Source organism: Pipistrellus hanaki, assembly GCF_964339955.1.
Source record: "Pipistrellus hanaki genome assembly, chromosome: 15".
Taxonomy (NCBI): Eukaryota; Metazoa; Chordata; class Mammalia; order Chiroptera; family Vespertilionidae; genus Pipistrellus; species Pipistrellus hanaki.
The window spans coordinates 30577084-30594575 of NC_140517.1; the positions used below are offsets into that span (position 1 = coordinate 30577084).

General features: G+C 46.3%; 2 protein-coding genes across 4 annotated transcripts in view; one reads left to right on the plus strand and one right to left on the minus strand.

Annotated features, from left to right (window-relative positions):
• Positions 1-17492, minus strand: part of NPHS1 (NPHS1 adhesion molecule, nephrin) — an 18693-nt gene continuing 1201 nt past the window's right edge. Inside the window, exons 4-29 of the mRNA XM_084905412.1 lie at positions 17310-17438; positions 16688-16769; positions 16228-16331; positions 15920-16047; positions 15660-15831; positions 15327-15484; positions 14985-15129; positions 14756-14880; positions 13356-13542; positions 13090-13219; positions 12737-12909; positions 12175-12315; positions 11954-12094; positions 11310-11431; positions 10124-10295; positions 9871-10027; positions 9645-9796; positions 8087-8198; positions 7821-8002; positions 6050-6106; positions 4288-4407; positions 4123-4147; positions 3940-4015; positions 3685-3778; positions 3474-3589; positions 1-1301 (exon numbers count right to left, since the gene is read on the minus strand). Of these exons, the coding sequence (XP_084761538.1) occupies positions 1170-1301; positions 3474-3589; positions 3685-3778; positions 3940-4015; positions 4123-4147; positions 4288-4407; positions 6050-6106; positions 7821-8002; positions 8087-8198; positions 9645-9796; positions 9871-10027; positions 10124-10295; positions 11310-11431; positions 11954-12094; positions 12175-12315; positions 12737-12909; positions 13090-13219; positions 13356-13542; positions 14756-14880; positions 14985-15129; positions 15327-15484; positions 15660-15831; positions 15920-16047; positions 16228-16331; positions 16688-16769; positions 17310-17438 (3332 nt within the window). The 3' untranslated portion in view covers positions 1-1169. The remainder of the gene's footprint in view (positions 1302-3473; positions 3590-3684; positions 3779-3939; positions 4016-4122; positions 4148-4287; positions 4408-6049; positions 6107-7820; positions 8003-8086; positions 8199-9644; positions 9797-9870; positions 10028-10123; positions 10296-11309; positions 11432-11953; positions 12095-12174; positions 12316-12736; positions 12910-13089; positions 13220-13355; positions 13543-14755; positions 14881-14984; positions 15130-15326; positions 15485-15659; positions 15832-15919; positions 16048-16227; positions 16332-16687; positions 16770-17309; positions 17439-17492) is intronic.
• The window catches only part of KIRREL2 (kirre like nephrin family adhesion molecule 2), a 17266-nt gene continuing 12777 nt past the window's right edge, over positions 13004-17492 (plus strand). For all 3 annotated transcript variants that reach the window (XM_084905409.1, XM_084905410.1, XM_084905411.1), the window contains exons 1-2: positions 13004-13038; positions 13111-13205. The gene's annotated coding sequence lies outside the window, so the exon portion shown is untranslated. The remainder of the gene's footprint in view (positions 13039-13110; positions 13206-17492) is intronic.

Here is a 17492-nt window from a genome sequence, read left to right on the forward strand (position 1 = left end):
CACCTTAACTGTACAGTTTAATGATCTTTGATAAATCTACACACCCATGTAACCAGCATTACAATCATGATATGGAACATTTCCACCCCTCCCCCAAAAAAATTCCATGCCCTTTTACAGTCAATTCCCTTTGCATGGTCCCAGACAACCATCAATCTTCTCATCATAGGTTAATTTTGCCTATTTTAGAATTTCTGTAAGTGAAATTCTGCAGTATGCATTCATTTATTTCTAGCTTGTTTTTGTTGTTCTTGTTTGTTTTTAAATATATTTTATTGATTTTTTTACAGAGAGGAAGGGAGAGGCATAGAGAGCTAGAAACATCGATGAGAGAGAAACATCAATCAGCTTCCTTCTGCACACCTCCCACCAGGACATGCACTTTACCAGAATCGAACCTGGGACCCCTCAGTCCACAGACCAACACTTTACCCACTGAGCCAAACCAGTTTTGGTTCTCACTTGTTTTGATTGTCTATTTTATTTTCTGTAGAGTCTATTTATGTTTACATGCATGTACTGTTTTTACATTATGCTTTTTTGTTTGTTTTGTTAATCCTCACCTGAGAGTATTTTTCCATTGATTTTTAAGGAGAGTGAAAGAGAGAGGAAAAGACAGAGAGAAACATCAATTTGAGAGAAACATATTGCCTCCTGCATGAGCCCCAGCCAAGGTCCAGGCCTGCAACCAAGGTACATGCCTTTGATCTGCAGGCTGGTGTTCTATCCACTGAGCAAAACCGGCTAGAGCTACTGAAAATAATAAAACAAATAGGACACATGAATAGTTCATACATTCCACTTATTATTACCTATTTCAGATGCAGTTAAACCATAAATGAGCTTAGTTTTTAATGTCTTTTTTCCATATCTGAAAAAGCGTAAAACCCCTCAGAATAACTTTTCATTATTGAGATGTTTTTTTACAATTCACTGTGTCCCTTCAGAGAAGTTTCATTTCTAAAAATAACTCCAGGAGGAGCTTTGTTTACACTTTGACATCAGTTTGAATCATTTTTGTCACTTACACACAGCCCTTCTGTCCTCTTCTGAAAAAGTCCAGTCCCTTTGTGTCTTATGGAACTCAAAAGTTCATCCCATGATGGAATGAAAAGTACCATGGAAATGTTATGTCCTACAAGTGTAGGGAAACGGTGTTGAGAAGCCTGTCACACCAGATGTCCCCCCAGCTCAAAGTGTAGAGAATCAGGTTCCATAGGATTCAAGTCTCCTGCCACCTGATCATAGATTCCTCTTGGATCCTCATATTTGTCCTCAGACCAGTGGAGGTCACAGGGGTCCTGACAAACAAAGGTGGAGTTAGAACCATTGAGAGATGCCCTATGGGTCATCATTGCAGCTCTGGAGGATACACTCATACTCAACTTCACAGAGAAAAAAAAGTTTCACCTTCTAATTATGGGTGTGTGTGTGTGTGTGTGTGTGTGTGTGTGTGTGTTGGATTTCAACATAGAAAAAGATGAGAGTGATTATAATGAACTCCCACATACCATCACCTACCTTTGATAATATTAACCCTTTGTAAATCTTAATTTATCTCTATCTCTATATTCTCATCCTCTACTTCCACTAACTGGATTATTTTTTTAATATATTTTTTTATTTATTTCAGAGAGGAAGAGAGAGATAGAAACATCAATGATGAGAGAGAATCATGATTGGCTGCCTCCTGCATGCTCCTGGGCATGTGCCCTGACCGGGAATTGAACCTCCTGGTTCATAGGTCTCTGCTCGACCACTGAGCCACACCGGTGGACCTAACTGGATTATTTTTAAGCAAGACCATGATATGTCATGATTTCCAGTCAGAAAAAGTATTTTAATATAAGATTATGAAACTTTTTAAAGCCCATGATATTGGCTAAGGAAATTGTGAAGTGTGAGTCATAATTCTGTTAGTCCTATGAATTGCCAAAACATTTTCTCACAAAATGGAAAAGAAAAAAGATTGTAAAGAGCAGTCCTTATGGGGGATGTGCTTTGCCCTAAGTTTGGGAGAAATGGTTGTTTCAGCTCAGAAAACTTTACAGAAGATTTTCTAGGGGCCAAAGTATGGCCTGCTGCCTCTTTTTGAACTATTCAAAAGCTAAGAACAGTTTTACATTTTTTGGTGGCTGGGAAAGTATCAAAGGAAGAATAATATTTATGACATATGAAATTCAAATTCAGTGTCCAAAAAAAGTTTTATTGGAACTTAGCTGCACTCATTTGTCTGTGTATTGTCTATGGATGATTTTACACTATAATGGAAGAGTTTCGTAGTTTTGAGGACAGAATGTCCTGCAAAGCCCCAAATATATATTATCAGGTCCTTTACTGAAAAAGTGATTCAGCACCATGGACAGCACTGTATACTATAATAGTTTTATCCACCCTGGTAGGGAGAACAGCGCCCCGATCTGGGACAATGTTACAGAGGGAAATCTTTGGCCCAGAGGTGCTGGGATTCGCCAAGGCTATACCAAAAATCAGGTGTTCTGCCCCACCTCTTTTACTGTGAGGCAGTTAGTGGGGGTTAGTTGATGATAAAGTGACTGTCTGTTGCTTTTGCTTGTCCTGCTACCATGCTCACTTCTCCTGTTCCCTCTGCCACTCTCTCACTCTCAATCCAGTCCATTGAGTGGGGCTGGCTCCTACTCCCTAAAGCCATGCATTGATTCAGACCTGTCTAATTAGCATATTTCACCTCCTGCCTCAGTAGTTCAGTGATGAGTGTGTGACCCAAGCTAGATCAATAAGTGTCAGCATTGGGGCTTTGGAGCTAATGGAAAGAGGCATCCTTTTTCCTTGAAGGTTTCAGGTCTAATAGGATTCAAACCTGGATTTCCGGGGGACATGTTTAAGGAGGAAATTCTTGGTCCAGCTGTGTGGGTCTGAAGACAGTTCTATGCCTTGATATTTTGATTGAGTCAAATTTTTCCCTCTGTATCTCTCTGATTAACCAGTGTAATGGTGATGGCTAACTATCCAACAAAATGCATACCTTTTTCTTCCATAATAATATAACTGTAGTAAGACATAAAACTGCCAAGCTAGACTACGTTTCTCAGCCTCCTTTGTAGTTAGATTTAGCCATGTGACCATGTTTTCACCAGGGGAATGAGTAGAATGTGTAATTTCTGGGCCTGGACCATAAGGCATAGTTGATCCTCCATCACACTCTTTTCCTCTTCCACTGGTTGAAGCCCCCAGTGAACGGGCCCATCAATGCAAAGTTGGATGATGTGCTAGGGGATGGCAGAGGACCACAATGGAAAGAGCTTGGATTCTGTAACAGCCATGTGCAGTAGGGCCACTCATTTCTGACTACTGTGTAAGAAAAAAATAGACTGTCTTGTTTAGGGCACTGGGTTATTTCCAGGCCTGTTTGGTATAGCAGCTAGCTTACCCTAAGTAGTAGAATGTAAGTTTTGGTACTAGCCAGGAAAGACTTCTGCAGCTACAAATCTCACCATCTGTACTTTATCGTACAGGGGTCCCCAGGGCCCAGAAGAGTCATACAGTCTTTCCACCTCATCATATAGGTGCCCTGGAAAAGCCATATTCTCCTCCTCAAGACCTGTGAAACCTGGAGTTGGAGTAGAAAGAAGGAATGTTCATGTACCCAGTCCAGATGTCAGTGGTATCTATGAATGGGGGAGTTCTGATGTGGTCATAACTCACCTCTGGGATAAGATACCTCCTCCAGTGTTGGTGGCAGCTGAGGATTGAAATCCTTCATGGAGTGATAATATGGCTCTACATCTGTTGTGCTAACCTGTCAACACCACCAGTGTCCCCCAAAAAACAAACAAACAAAAAACACAAGATAGTTTTTTCATCCTTTGACTCCCTGGAAAGGTCAATAACTAAAGCTAATGGGATTTTAGTCATTGTCAGTGCCCTGTCACTGGGGCTGTCAGGAGCATCCCCACTCACTGTGGAGCTTTGATTGTCTAGGTCTGTAGTCCGCTGGCTCTCTTCATATTCATTCCTGATTGGGCCCTCCTCCGACCTTCCAGGTTATAAGTACGGAGGGCAGTTGGGGGTTGACCCTTAGACACCCATCACTCCCAAACCTCTTCCCTCAGAGCCTTTTTATAGAAAAACATTCCCACTTACTCTGCTTCTGTCTTTTCTGAGATGCCTGAGGGAAGTAAAAAAAAAAAAGGGGGTTAGAGACACCCCCCTCCCTAAGCCCACCTGGCCCTGGAAGACTTTCAATATAGCTCCAGGGCTCCCCATCACCCTTGGGCCTCAATCCCAGCAGGGAAAGGGTCTCCTCACCCTCAGCAAGACGCCTCAGTCTCCGCTGCCAGAGAAATCCTCCAACACAGGAGGCATTAGAAAGCAACAGAAGACCCCCAACAGCGAACAGTACAGGCATCAGGGGCAGTTCTGAGGAGTCTGAGAGCAGAAGGGACCCCCCCTTAGTGAAATCAAAACAATGACTCTAAGTTCAGAGCAGAGTTCTCTGAGAAAAGCCATTCCTGACAAGGCAAAGCCCCTCTTCATAGGTCAGGGAAGCAGATGGACTGGGGTTTCCATGTCCACTTCTTGCCACCCCAGGGCAGGTGGCTCCTTTCTCAAGTCAAACCATTAGCAGAGGGTCCTTCGTTTGCCTGAGCCCCATGTAGGAACTCAGACAAGAACTTCAGCTTCTTAGCTGGGGATTCAAGACCTTCTGTGATCTTGCCTCTTATAATATCTCCAGCCTTGTCGACCAACTATAAACCCTGGCATTAGACCCTCCAGCCACACAAACTAACCATGCTATTTCCATAAAAAACTTGAAATAGTCAATTGTCCATCATTAAATGTCCTTTCTTCTTAACTTTCATTCACCCTTCCAACTCTATGCCAAATGACTTCCTCTTTGCACAAACTTATATCCTAGACACTATCAGACTCCTCTGCTATATCTCTGAGGATAAGACTAAGTCCTTCTAAGTAGGCATTTGTTCAGGATTAATTCCCCATCTTCTGCTAACAGTTCTCATTTTCCTTTGAGAAAATAGCCACTTCCCCACTCTCATTTGGTATGGTTCTGTGGGACTCGTAGAGGACACATGGCCCAGCCTGGCCAAAAACAGTACTCATCCCTCTTTTCATAGTGATCAGTTCAGAGACCAGCATTTGACCCAAGGTAGATTTTTGCTTGAACATTTAGGACACTCCTTTACAGACTGCTAAGAAGTAAAATGAAAGCTGGAGGAGTGAGACTTCTTTGTACCTGTGATGAAAGAACCTGAGAAGGAAGTCATCTTGAGATGAAGATAAAGTTGAGAGAGGGTGATAAATAGATTCTTGGTGAAAATTTTAAGGACATGAATCCAGCCATAATTGGAATTTTTAACTTCATGAGTCAAGCAGTTCCTTTTATTACTGAGAACAGCCAAATTTCTGTCATTTGCAACCTTTTCCTCAAATTTTGAAGGGGATTATTTGCAAAATGGTCATAATTTTCCCTCTGTGTCCATACTCCTGAGTAGTCCCCTTTCACACAGGTCACTTGCTCAGCCACTGAGACAATAGGAAATGTGATAGAATCAGAAACTTGAATCAGGTGCTTGTAAATCAGAGCTTGCCCTCTCTTGCTGTTCTTGAGACACCTGTGACCACGCCCGTGTGAACAAACCAAGGAGAGATATGTGGCCCAGTTATCTCCATTGTCCCAACAAAGAACCATATTGTCAGATATGTGAAGAGGAGGTCATCCTGGACCAATCAGTCCCAGCTGCGCTGCCAACTGACTGAAGCCCAGACTACAACTGCTCAGCCACTCATAGAATCATGAGAAATGTTTGTTGCTCTAAGTGCCCATGTTTAGGTTCATTTTTTTTATGCAGCAAAAGCCAACTGATATAGGTTATACATGGGGAATAAAATCAGGTAATTCTTTCAGGCAAGAATAAGAACTAAGGAAATGGTTTGGGGTCTCAGGAATAGCATTAAGGGACTGTATCTATAAGGCAGAGGAGACAGAGTTAGAGACCAGAAAGTTCTATTTTCAGGGGAGAGAGGGATTTGCAGGGGATTGAGGACTTACCTGCAGGCTGCTCTGTGGGCAGCTGGTAGTCAGGTTCTCCAGAAGGCTGGTCTAGACCTTGAGGGTGGATAAAAAGATTGTGAATTAACATAAAAAAATCTTGAATAAGCCTTAAATATCTCAGTTTCCTATTAAGCTTTTCATCCCATTTTGATACTCATGGGGACTGATGTATGGTTTCTCATGAATATTTCAATAAGAACTGGAAATTGCTGATAAGGATGATAATACTATTAATAACTATTCTAATGCCTACAATAATAATAATTGTTGCTTAGTGTTTTATGGTGTGCAAGGTTCTTTTAACATGAATTGTCAGTTTTTCAGGTTAACTAAAAAACATGCTGGCTCTCAGGATCCCTTAATAGAGGTATAAATTCTAGATCAAGGGAGTTGAGTGCCATACTTTATGCTTTAGTTCTTAAAGGGAAGACTTGAATGGGGTGGGAGGCAGCAGAGAGAGCAGGGAATATTTTAGAGATGGGAAAGGGTCCATACCTCTATGGGTAAAAGGCTGCTCTGTCAAAAAGGGGAAGACAGAAAGGGGGTGTTTTCATGGGGCAAGCACTTACTTTGTACAAGGCCCTGTTCTAAACACTTCAGATACATTTATTTATTTAATCCTCACAACTGTGTGAGATAAACCTTGCTTTCAGAACTAAGGCATACCTTATTTTGAGAAACTGTGGCTCAAAGAAGTTTAACTGAGGCTCAAAGAGGTAAAGTAACTTGCTTACGGTCTCACAACTAGGACTCAGCAGAGCTGGAGCTTGAACCCAGGCTTGTCAGAAAAAGACTGTGATTAGCCATTACACTACTGATTGGCCTGTCAGAGGCAAAAATGTTCTCATTAGTCATATTCAAAGAACTTGTCCATTTCATTAAAGTTGCTGAATTTATTGGACTAAATTTGTTCTCAACTAATACTTCCTTATTATCCCCTTAATGTAATGTCCTTTCTTTTATTCATGATATTGGTTAACTCATGTCTTTTCTCTTTTGCCTTGATTAACTTTATAAATGTTATTGACTTTTTCAAAGAAACAGCTTTTGGTTTCATTGATTTTTCTATTCTGTTTTTGAGTTCACAAATTTCTGTTCTTTTTTTAAAAAAAATATCTTTTATTGATTTTTTTACAGAGAGGAAGAGAGAGGGATAGAGTTAGAAACATCGATCAGCTGCCTCTTGCACACCCCTACTGGGGATGTGCCTGCAACCAAGGTACATGCCCTTGTCTGGAATCGAACCTGGGACCTTTCAGTCCGCAGGCCGAAGCTGTATCCACTGAGCCAAACCAGTTTCGGCAAATTTCTGTTCTTACCTTTATTATTTCATTCCTTTTGTTTACTCTTTGTTTAATCTGCTCTTCTTTTTCTAGTATTAATTTGAGACCATCTTTTTTTAAATCTAATATGAACACTTAATGCTATAAATTTTCTGCAAAGCACTGATTTAACTGCATCTCACAATTTTCATTTTCATTCAATTCAAACTCTTTTCTAATTTTCTGGTGTCATTAGTTACATTCAGACAGTATAGTTCAGTAACTAAAATCTAGTCTCCGGAGATCATCTGCCTGAGTTTTAATTTCATCTCTACCTCATTCCAGCTGTGTGACTTTTGACAATATGCTAAGGTAGCTGTCAACATGCTCAGGTTAATCTCTCTGAGCCTCAGTTTCTTCATCTGTAAAAGGGCAATAATAGCACTGACTTCACTATGTTATCCTTTAAGTCCTCTGAAGAACTGCCCAAAACTGTCCCTTCTTACCTCGGGTGGTGATAGAGATCTGGGATCCTTTGTCAGTTAGTCCACTGTCTCCCAGAGCATTACTGGCCAGCAGCCAGATCTTGTATCGTGTAGAAGGCTGCAGCCCAGTCAGTGTGAAGGTGGTGGCCTGGGGTGGTAGGACATCCATGTAGAGGAACCCTGGGGTCTCCAGAGCCTCATACCTGCAAGAGGGAGAGAGGTCTGCTATTCAAGGGGTGCCCCAGCTCTGTTGGCTGCCACCCATTCCTGTCTTTACAGGAACCAACCTGATTTGGAACCTCTGTGGCAAGCCCCCATCAAAGCCAGGCTTCCATTCCAGTCCCACCGAGTATGGGGTCATACTCACAACCTTTAATCCAGATGGAGGATCAGGGCGGCCTTTAAAGAAAAGGATGAGGAAAGTAGTCAGAGGATACAAAAGGATTCTGGAAGATTCCTTTCAGATTCTTTTTAAGAATTTTTTATTATTGATTTCAGGAGAGGGAGAGAGAGATAGAAACATCAATGATGAGAGAGAATCATTGATTGGCTGCCTCCTGCATGCCCCCTCCTGGGGATCGAGCACAAAACCCTGGGCATGTGCCCTTGATGGGAATTAAACCTGGGACCCTTCAGTCCACAGGCCAATGTTCTATCCACTGAGCTAAACCAGCTAGGGCTTCCTAAGATATGTTCTATAAAGTTATTGTGGACACTGAATTAACAAATACCATATGATTGTTTCCAGGAGAAATGCAGGATTAGGTTCCTACAAAACTCTAGTCAAACATTTTTATTAAACAACCACAACATTTTTGTGTTTTTCTGTTGAAAGACACCTTATTTAATATAGTTTGTTCTACCCATGCTTGAACGAAGCTTTTCCAACAGAAGTATTTTCTCCATATGGCACAGCACAGCCTTCTTGCACTTATGAACAGCAGGTCGCAGTTTAACACTATGCTTGGAAGCTATTTTAAATAGCAAAGCCACTGATAAAGAGCACAAATAGACGTCAAAAAGGGCACTTATTTACATATGAGAGCTTAAACAAGAAGGAAGCCTGTGGCTTTGTTCTACCTGGCTGAGAATGTGCTCATTGGGTGACTCATATTTCTGACCCATTCTGTACATGTCCCTGAATGACTGGATCAACTGTATAATATATATGTTTCTTGTAGTGGATTTTTTGTGTGTTTATCTCACATCCATTTCCCTTATTTCTTCTGGTTACAGAACCCTGAGTATCCTTTTGAGAAACATTTGCCCACATTCTCAGACCATATGCTTCTGATAGAAGTGACTCCACTTATAGGATGGACATGTGACAGGGCCTGGACAAGAGTGTCACCTTCCCCAGATCACATGATTGGTTTATGGCTGGGAGCTCAGTAGAACCTATAAACCTTAATCCCAGTATTTTCAAACCACTATTCTCTTTGTTGTTGCTGTTTTTCATACACTATTAAGAGAAGAAAAAATTCTGTTTCCCTGGGAAATCTAACAGCCCACTATGAGAAGTCTTATAATAAAGCCAACAGAGAAAAGCAGTCCTGATAGACGGAGAGTTCCTGATGACAGCTGAACCTAGATTCAGTGACTCCTGAAAATTTACTTTTAAGTTACTTGGGCCAATAAGGCCCCTCCTTCTTTCTTTCTTTTCTTTTGGTTGTTGTGGGTTCCCTGCAGATCCAGTCTCTATTAGAATTTTCAGGTCAGGCAAAAACTCCATTCTTACTAAAACACTGGTTTCAGAAACACTGGTCTAATATGGGACCAATTAGAGACTTGGGGCTTGACCCAGGAAGCACCTTCCCAAACCCTCACAGTCCTTTCCCAGCGTACTGATGCTGACGAGTTGAATGTTGGTGTGGTCTGAGCCAAGGGGGTTGGTGGCTGTGCATGTGAAGAGAGCATAATCCTGGGCTGCAGAAACGTTGGCAATCGTCAAGAGACTGCTATGGATTCCACCTTGGTGGTATGTGTGTTCTGTATACCTGGAGGGAGGTACGACAGAAACTCAGGGAGCGTGACTGGGGCTGGAGTGCTATCTGGCTGGGCTTGGGCTCACCTGGGATCCTGGAGATCCAGAGGGACCCCATTTTTAGTCCAAGTGAAGACAATGTTGGGGACACCTCTGGCACGACAGTGGAGGGTGGCGGAACTGGTGCTATCTCCAGCTGCAGCCACCTTAGTTAGAGGTGAGGGGTGTTCTACCTGGGGGGAAACTAGGAGAGGTTGGAGGTCAGCATGAAGTATTTGGAATACATGAGAGCTGTAGGTTAGTGGCAGCCCTTGAAGTCAGAGTTATGGGTGTTACTTACATCTGACGATAAGTCGAACCAGCCCTCGGGCTGGAGGTGCCACACCATTGTCCACGATGCACTGGTAAGCACCTGCCTGAGCCAGCTTGGCATTGTGAATACGAAGATGCCCTGTGGACCCCTTTGATATCATCTCCATGTCATCTAGGCTCTGGTCCTCTTCCTCTTCTCCCTGGATGCCCAAGACTCAGAGAGATGGCCTCCAATCTTGCCCCAGTTCCATTATTCCCCAAACTGGGTCCCTTCTGTAGCTTCATTCTCCTAGCTACAATCATTCTTTATACAGATAGCAAAGAAAAAAATCCCCCTATCATCCATCCATCCATTCACTCATGGAGACATTTATCCACCTATCCATTGATTTAACCATGCACCTATTCATCCACTTGTCTACCAATCCATCCACCTTCCTTCCACCTATTCACCCATTTACCCATTCATTCATCTAACCATTTGTTTTCCCTATATCTATCCATCTATTTGCCCTTTCATCTCTTCACCATTTGTCCTATCTATTCACTCATATATGCACACATTCATAAGTACATTCATCTGTTTATCAACACATCCATCTTTCCATCTCTTCATCCATTTATTTATCATCCTTCCACAGACATATTTGTACTGATAGAGTGTCCATCCATCTACTTTCTAATCTAATCCATTCATCTCCTCATTTCTCTGATTTGATTATCTAGCCATCCATTTACCCTTTTATCCATCCATTCATTCACTTGTCCATTTATTTATCTGTTGTTCCATCCACCTATTCAGCGACCCATTTACCTGTCAAACTACATATCCATCCACCTGCCCACTTGGTTATCTATCCGATTATCCATCATGCATATGTCATTCAACAGTTAGTTCTTGGAGAAACACCTGCTCTCCCAAGAACTCTGGAGGGTTTGCAGAGGGAGGGGGGCCATTGGGAGTCAATATTGCTGTTAAGGTTTGGGACTGGGACAAATCTGAGGTCAGGTACAGGTGTACAGGTTTAAAATTGGGTTTGCAACTAGATTCAGTTGAACAAGTACAGAATTAAGCTTGGAGATTAGGGGTTAGTCCCTGACATGTATACAGTCATTCAGGGCCATATAGATGTGATCCTTCTTCCCAAGGAGCTGACAGTTAAGAAACCACATTTCCCAGTCCCACCTCCATTTACCAAAGATTGGATCCTCACCAGTCTTTCCCAGTTGAACATCTCTGGAAGGATGGGATTGGCATCAGCGGTGCAGACTATATCTACAGAACCCCCAATATTCACCTCAGTGGGGTCCTGGAGAACTCGGATGGTGGGAGCATCTGGAAAAGGAGGCAGGAACTTGGGAAAAGCACTTGGACCCAGACAGGCCATGGTGGAAGAGGGTCCCAGGTGGGAGAGGTATCTTAGAGGTGTCACTAGAAGTTATGGGTATGATACAATCTGCCCTTTATATGGAACACTTGGAGTAGTTCCCAGGATTAGTGAGGTTGTCCTGATTCTGTACTGTGCCTCTGTGGTGATGAGGGTGGACTTCCAGAATTGCATGGAGGTTGGGCTTCCACAATGGGCTTAACAGGTAGATCCATGTAGGTAGATCCCCTGTCTGGACAGAAATCGTATAGGATCTTTCTAGTGGGCAGTGTAGCCAAGGTGGGCATGGTCCCATTAAGGTTGGTTATTCCAGAGTGAGAGGTTTCCAGGATGGGTGGATATCCCTGGGTGGGCAGAGCTTCCACAATAAGGAGACTCCACAGTGAGCAAGGTTCCTGGGTGGATGTCCTCTCCATAGTGGGTGGGGCTCCCTGAGCTGCCTATTTCTGAGGGTGATGGAGGAGGCTCACAGTGTACATCTAGCCGCACTAGAGCTTCAGCAGTGCCTTCCGAGTTCTGGCAGTGCAGCTGATAGAAGCCATCATCAGCACGGGTCACATTCCATAGCCGCAGAGCTCCACCAGGCAGGATGCGATGCCGGGGCCCACCAGCTGGGAGAGGTCAGGGTGAGGGGTTTGTCAGGTGGTCCCTTTCTGAAAACCTGTACCCCTTTTCGTGCCCATTCCTGCACCTGGGCTGAGGCGGTAACCACGGAAGGTCCAGTTGAAGGCTTCTGGGGCCGGGTTGGCAGACACTAACACAGGTAACAGTGCTTGGCCCTGCTCCACTGCAGTTACCACAAGCACCTGCTCCCCCAAGAACTCTGGAGGGTCTGCGGAGGGGGGACCATTGGGAGTCAAGATTGTTGTTAAGGTTTGGGACTGGGACAAATCTGAGGTCAGGTACAGGTGCACAAGTTTAAAATTGGGTTTGCAACTAGATTCAGTTGGACAAGTACAGAATTAAGCTTGGAGGTTAGTGGTTAGGATCCAGTTTAGGAAAGGGGTAGAGGGTAGTCAGGTTTAAGGATGGAGGGGGTGTTCAGAATGGGAATCACTGCCAGGAGTTATGAGGACAAAGGCAAGAGGGGTTTGGGCAGGAAAGGAGTTGATGCCTGGCTGTGATCAGGATAAAGGTCAGGAAAGTTTTAAGGTTCAGTATGGAGGACAAGGACAGTACCAAGGTGAAGACCCAAGTGATATGGGGTCAGGAGGGAATGGAGGGGTTCCAGGCCTTCAGGCCAGCACGCATACACAGCACGTTGAGTCGGTAGAAGGTGCTCAGGGTTTCCCGAAGCTGAATGCTGTGGGCACGACAGGTCATACGGTGGCCATGGTCACCGGATGACAACCTCAGAAGGATGCTCCTGGCAGCGGCAGAGCCTTTGAAAGGGGCGTTCCGGAGCAATGAGATCACACCTTCCAGCCTGCAGACAGGGCGGGGGCGGGGGTCAAGTCAGGCTGGCACGGGGAGGGGGGGCGCGGGGAAGAGCACAGGCAGAGGTGGGATGGCTACTGGGCAGGATGGCAGGCAGGGCAGGAGCGGGACTCCAAAGGTACAGGGACTTGGCCAGAGTAAGGGAGGGGCGGGCCACTCGCTCTCTCACTTCTCCCCTTCCTTGTCCCAGGACAAGTTGACCGGAGGGTTGCTGCTAACGCTGACGCACGTCAAGTTCAAGGCATCCCCGGGGCGCAGCTCCGACGCGTTGGCCAGTATCGTCAGGTTAGTTGGGGGAACTTCGAGGACGGGTCAGAGGAGTGCGATTCAGGGGTGAAGAGGGGGCCCAGGCCCTGACACCAGGCCGAGCTCAGCCCTGCACCCCTCCCCCAGACCGGCTCTGGCCAAGCCCTCCCGATTAACCCGCCCCCTTACACTGTACCACAAGCTGCGTGGACGCGCTGAGCTGGCCCGCTTTGCACGTGAACTTGGCCTGGTTGTCCGACGGACCCGTGACGAGCACCAGCTCCCGGGAGAAGGTGCTCCCTGACTTCTCCACATTGCCCAGCTGCACCCGCCGCGGCTCCTGGGGCGGCCGCGGCTCGGTCACCGTGCGTGAGTCCTGAGGGCGGAGACTGACTGGAGGACCATGTAGTCCGGCCACTCCCGCCCGGGACGCCCCACTGGGTTGGCAGCCACCAGCCCAATAAAGACTGTGTGAGGAGGTAAGGCGCCACCACCACTCCCCCACCCCCCACCCCCCACTCCCCGCGGGCACCTTGCTAGGGCAGAGGAAGAGACTGGAGCTGATCACCCCCAAGCTGGAATCTCCCCTGACTAACCTGGGCCTCCCAAGCCCCGCTGTTTTGCGGTCCGATCCCTCCGCGGTTTCCACCGCCTCGCCCATGTCCGCCTCTTCTTCCCCAAGGCCTGCGATTGTTGGTGCCAACCCGCAGGCCTAGTCCTCAAAATCCACTCCAGCTACATTTACTAAACACCAAACTCCAGGAAACTCCCTTGGAATTCCCAGCCAAAATGAAGAATTCCTTCATTTTTTCCTATCTTTGGTTCTTTTTCTTAGCATTCCCACTTACCCCCAAATTTCTTTTGATCATTCCTTTAATTCAATTGTCTTTCCACAGATTTCTGAATCCTTTCCCAATATTCTCTTATTATCCTCATCTTTTACTAAAATCCTTCGTGTGAACCCAAAGTCTTGGCATTTCCCCAAATTCCATCCAATTAAATAAAGTTACATTGTATTCCTATAATTTCTAGTTTCCCCCCTAGAATTTTCACTAGCTCCCTAAATTCCCAAGATCTTCCCAGAATTCTGTCAGACTTCCTTTTAATTTTACCAGAATTTTATTCACTTACCCCCAAATCCTAAGAATTTAATTTAATATTAATTTATGGACTTTCAATGCTCTGTGGAATTACTTATCTTTCCCCAAATTTCTAGTCTTTAACCATCTTTCTCTTTGTTCCTGGAATTTTTAGTCTTTCCCTAAAATTTCTGCCATTTCATCTGAATTCTGAGGTTTCACCAGATTTTCCTTTAATAAATTAATTGCCTTTTCTGTAGAATCCTGATCCAAAATTCCTTCATTTGAGATAAGATTCTCACTGATTTCCCAAAATTCCCAGGATTTCCCTTGGATTTAATTTAATTATTATGGTATTTGTCTGTGTCTTTTCCAATTCCCTGTCAAATCTCAAAATCTCCAGTATTTTTCAAGAAACTCAGTTTTTTCCAAGATTTCCCAAAATTGAAGAGACAGGGCCTCATCCTTTCCCCACATTCCTGGCCACCTCAGCCCTTGCTTGGCACTGACCTTGTACCAGGTGAGGGAGGGGTCTGGGTTGCCTCCAATGGCCAAACACACCAGCTTCACCCGGGTTCCAGCCCGGAGGGCCTGCCCCTCTGGGGGCCCCTCGATCCACAGCTTCTGGGCAGGATCTGAGACAGAAAGAGTGGCTTTTCTCTTTGGGCTGAGGCCCGAGAGTAGGGTCTCTAAGCCAGGAGGCAGTCCCCTGCCTCCCCCTGGGTGAGGAGGGGCTCACATTTCACGTTCAGAGTGAGGGACTTTTTGAAGGTCTCCTTGGCGAAGGCCTCACTGAAGGCCTCGCAGGTGAGGGTCAGACCGTTGTCCTCCCGTCGTACCAGCAACGTCAGGTTGGACATGGAGATGTGGCCACCGTGAAGGCCCTGGCAGGAGAGAGCTTCAAAACTAGGGACTAGAGCACCCTCATCCATGGGCCAGAGGCCTGAGTCCACTCTATACCCTGGCAGTAACCCAGGAGGTCCAGGCCCCAGTCCGTGTTCCCATGCCGTTCTCTCCCAGATCCAAGAGATATGCCCTCAACTCCCTCCTCCCTCAGACCCAGGCCTGGCCCCTGCCTCACATCCATGACTGTCTCCTCTGTGGGCAGCAACTGCCGCCAGCCAAGCCACCACCGCAGCAGGACCCGTGGGCGACTGGACTTAGTGATGCAGGAGAGAGTGACGTTCTTGTTCTCAGACTGGGATGCAGATCCCAGGATAGTAACAGCACTGGGAGGAACTGGAGGGAGAGAGACGCTAAGCAGAGCTGGATGCCTCACAGACAGCCCAGAAAGACAGGGAACTGGGGACAGGTGACAAGGTCTTTGGCATTAGACAGGCATGCTTTGGAGACACAAACAAATGGTTTCTCTGGTGCATGGACTGACAGATGGGCCCCTGGCACCAGGACTCACAGGTAACCTGCAGCGTGATCCCACGTTCCTGGATCTCTTTAGATACGCTGTTGTGGGCCTCACAGCTGAGCCTCACCCCATGATCTTCTGGCCGTATGACCATTACTAGCATGCTTCGGGCCACTGCCTGAGTATGCTCTGTGCCCCACGCTGTGGACATGGGCTGGCCATTCTGGAGACAGGTACAGACCTGGATCAGCTCAGGGCCAGCTCCTTATACCTGCCCTGCTCCCCACCCTCATGCCTGCTTCTGCCCTCACCTTCAGCCACTGCAGTGTAGCTGGTGGATTCCCTCCTCGGGCCATGCACAGCAGCTCCAAGCTCTGCCCTGCCCGCACATGCCCCTCTTCCAGACCTGGCCACTCAATCACAGGGGGTCCTGGGGGGACTGGAGAGCAGCAGTCACTTGGTGAGCCTGAGCAGCCCATCCACTCTTTCCAGACTCCCCAGTCTGAACCCTCGTGTTTCTCTTTGAGAGTCAGAACCATTTATAATCCCTGTGTGCCCCCAGTACCTCCAATTCCTACTCCCTGTCCCCCGGCCACAGTCCACTCAGTTCCCCACTTACACAGAACATTCATGGTGATTGAAACCTTGATAGGGATATCCAAAGCTGGGCTGGACCCCTCACAGACCAGTAACTGTCCATTATCCGAGTTCTGGGGTGTCACCCTGGGGGGAGGAGGGGAGTTCTAAACTCGGTCATTATCTTAAATCTGGGAACTTAGACCACACCTGGTCTAAGTCTCCATGCTGATTTCTTCTAGGATCTGGAGTTCCATGGAAGAGATTTGGGGGAATCAGGAAAGAGAATTGGGTTCCCAGAGGCCCAAACATGGCCAAAATCTTTGTCCTTGATGCTCTGGGACTGAAATTCCCATGAAGAAGTTTTGGAGGGTCAGAGTGAAGAATTGGGTCCCAAATATTCACACCTGACCCAGGTTTCCATGCTTGAACCCCTGGGGCATGGGAATTTCATGGAGAAATTTGGGAGCCAGGCTAAGGGTAGGACATCCCAACTCCCATACCTGGCTGTGGCCTCTGTGATGAAGAGTTTCTCCTGGGATCCCTCATTCACGTCAGTAGTGATGTCGGAAACTATTTGTCCACCTTGGGGTAATAAGAGGGCAGAAGGGGTGCCAGGTTCTCCCCAAGGTGGGTCCTGGGGATCCTGGCCTGGAAGTCATAGGGTGGACATACTACCCCCTCTCTCTCTTGGTTCTGGAGGAAAAGCACTAGCTCCGTTCCCTCCACATGTTAAGGACTTCCTGAATCCCAGAGTCCTCAGGGCTGGGCCCTGGGTCTCTTCCCTCTCTTCTCCTCCCTTCCCATTCCATCCTTGTTGGGTGTATCACCAACATCCATTACTCAGTTTTTCATTTTTGCACCAACGATGATACCACATCTCTATCTGGAGTCTCAACCTCTTCCCTGAGTCCCAGACCAGCAGCCCTGTGATCTCCTTGGTGCCTTTCCCTGGTTGTCTCCTCCCATCCACCAGATTCAATGCTGGCCTCAGCATCTCCTCAAGCCAGTGTCCCAAACTCAGAAGTGTCATATTTTCTGGGGCCCCTATGAGGGCATGGGGTATGCACACTGTCTCCCAATTCCAGGGCCTCACACAATCCCTAGCAGTTCATCCACACTCACTTTGAAGGAAGGTGATGTCAGGTGCTGGCTTTGCATCCCCAGATACACAGCTGACCACGTACTCCTGCCCAGCTACCCACGTGACTGTGCTCCCTGCCTCAGGGGTCAGCTGAAGCGTCTTTGGGGGCACTGGTGAGAAAGGGTCTGGGGTAAGCTGCCACCACCGAGAAGGTTTGGGCTTTT